Source organism: Hyalella azteca, unplaced genomic scaffold (genome assembly GCF_000764305.2).
Source record: "Hyalella azteca isolate HAZT.00-mixed unplaced genomic scaffold, Hazt_2.0.2 contig17337, whole genome shotgun sequence".
In the NCBI taxonomy this organism is placed as follows: Eukaryota; Metazoa; Arthropoda; class Malacostraca; order Amphipoda; family Hyalellidae; genus Hyalella; species Hyalella azteca.
In genome coordinates this window covers 2,834-4,359 of record NW_025947124.1, presented here as the reverse complement: position 1 = coordinate 4,359, position 1,526 = coordinate 2,834, and the positions used below count along the sequence as shown (strand labels likewise).

General features: G+C 40.0%; 1 protein-coding gene across 1 annotated transcript in view; it reads left to right on the top strand.

The window, feature by feature from the left end:
- Window positions 1-1,188: 1,188 nt before the first annotated feature.
- Window positions 1,189-1,526, top strand: part of LOC108678992 (glutamate carboxypeptidase 2 homolog) — a gene marked incomplete at both ends in the record, with an annotated part of 1,610 nt that continues 1,272 nt past the window's right edge. Inside the window, one exon of the mRNA XM_018167492.1 lies at window positions 1,189-1,372. Within this exon, the coding sequence (XP_018022981.1) occupies window positions 1,189-1,372 (184 nt within the window). The remainder of the gene's footprint in view (window positions 1,373-1,526) is intronic.

Genomic DNA, 1,526 nt, shown 5'->3' with positions numbered 1-1,526 from the left:
TGATTAGTTGCCATAGAAGATATATAAACTATAATTTAACCTTTTCGACATGAGTTGGTGGCGACCCTGAAGTAGGAACCGCCTAGGACTCGGACCGAACGTAAATCAGCTTCTCTATGTCCGCTTTTTGGTCTACATTTCGGTCCCAAATCAGACACCTACAAGCGCCTGGTCCCTATTCTGCCAACTCTTGCCCTACTCTCAGGAGACTATAAAGTCGGCAAGGAGGTTCTTACTAGTGTTGATTGCGGTCAGGGCATATACTTTAAAAATTCGTTAAGTGAACGTAGGTACTTACGCTCTATTTTCTTGTCTATGATTGGTGGTTTTTGCTTGAAAGGCCGTCAATGATTGGCTGATGAATTTACGATCTCTTAACTTTTTTTGAAAGTATAGGCCCAGGCATTTAGGAGAGCAGATGACGTTTCATGTATTCATAAACATAAGAGTCAACCGTCTGTTTAATGGTGGCAACTCTACTTATCAAGCCTTTAACTAGCATTGTCATTGATGACGGTCAGTATACCTATCTGTTAATAAAAGTGTTGACACTATTAACAGACGTTAATTCTAATTAGCAAGCCTCTACAGACACGTATTGTGCAGACGACAGTTATGAAGCTTCAGTTGCGAGGTAGCCATTTGTCTTCCTGACCTTAACCGTAAGACCTTTAAATACTATTAGCATAAACAACAATAAATGTTCATCCGTGGAAAAATAATTCGCTTTTACTGCTCTGACTAATGATACGAGAGGTTTTCAGTGAAATTAGCATCATTTCAAGCGGTAACACATGAACAAAATTTTCGAATAAAATATCAAATATAACGTCTGTCTGTCTAATCCTGTCAACGTAAAGTCGTTGTTGCCGTTGTTGTAACGCGATCAGAGCGATTACTAAAGTTTTCACAAATTTTCAAAATTCATCATTGATTTTCAGACATTTTTTATTGTCAAATAATAACGAGCGATACAGATAAAAAGATTATAAATTTTTGATGAGAATATTTGTATAACTATGTGTTTTTAGTAAATGTAAATGGGTGCTTTTTTCTTGCATAATTACTATAACTACTTACTTTTTCGACTATTTGATGAGATTATTGGTATAATTAGGTGCTTTTCTCAATGTAACTAGTATTTTTTTGCATAATTACTATAACTTCTTTATTTATTCGACTATTCAGGCAGATTTCGCAGAGCGGCGCGGAGCTCTGGGCCTGATTTTGTTCAGTGACCCATCGGATTATGCGCCGCGGGGCAGCGAGGCCGTCTACCCTCACACCGTCATGATGCCGCCCTCAGCCGTGCCCCTGGGTACTGCCAAGCTCACGGACGGCGATCCCCTCACTCCATTTTACCCGGCAATACGTGAGTACAGTTGTACATGGACGGAGTACTGTAATACTTCCTCACTCCATTCTACCCGGCAATACGTGAGTACAGTTGTACATGGACGGAGTACTGTAATACCTCCTCACTCCATTCTACCCGGCAATACGTGAGTACAGTTGTACATGGACGG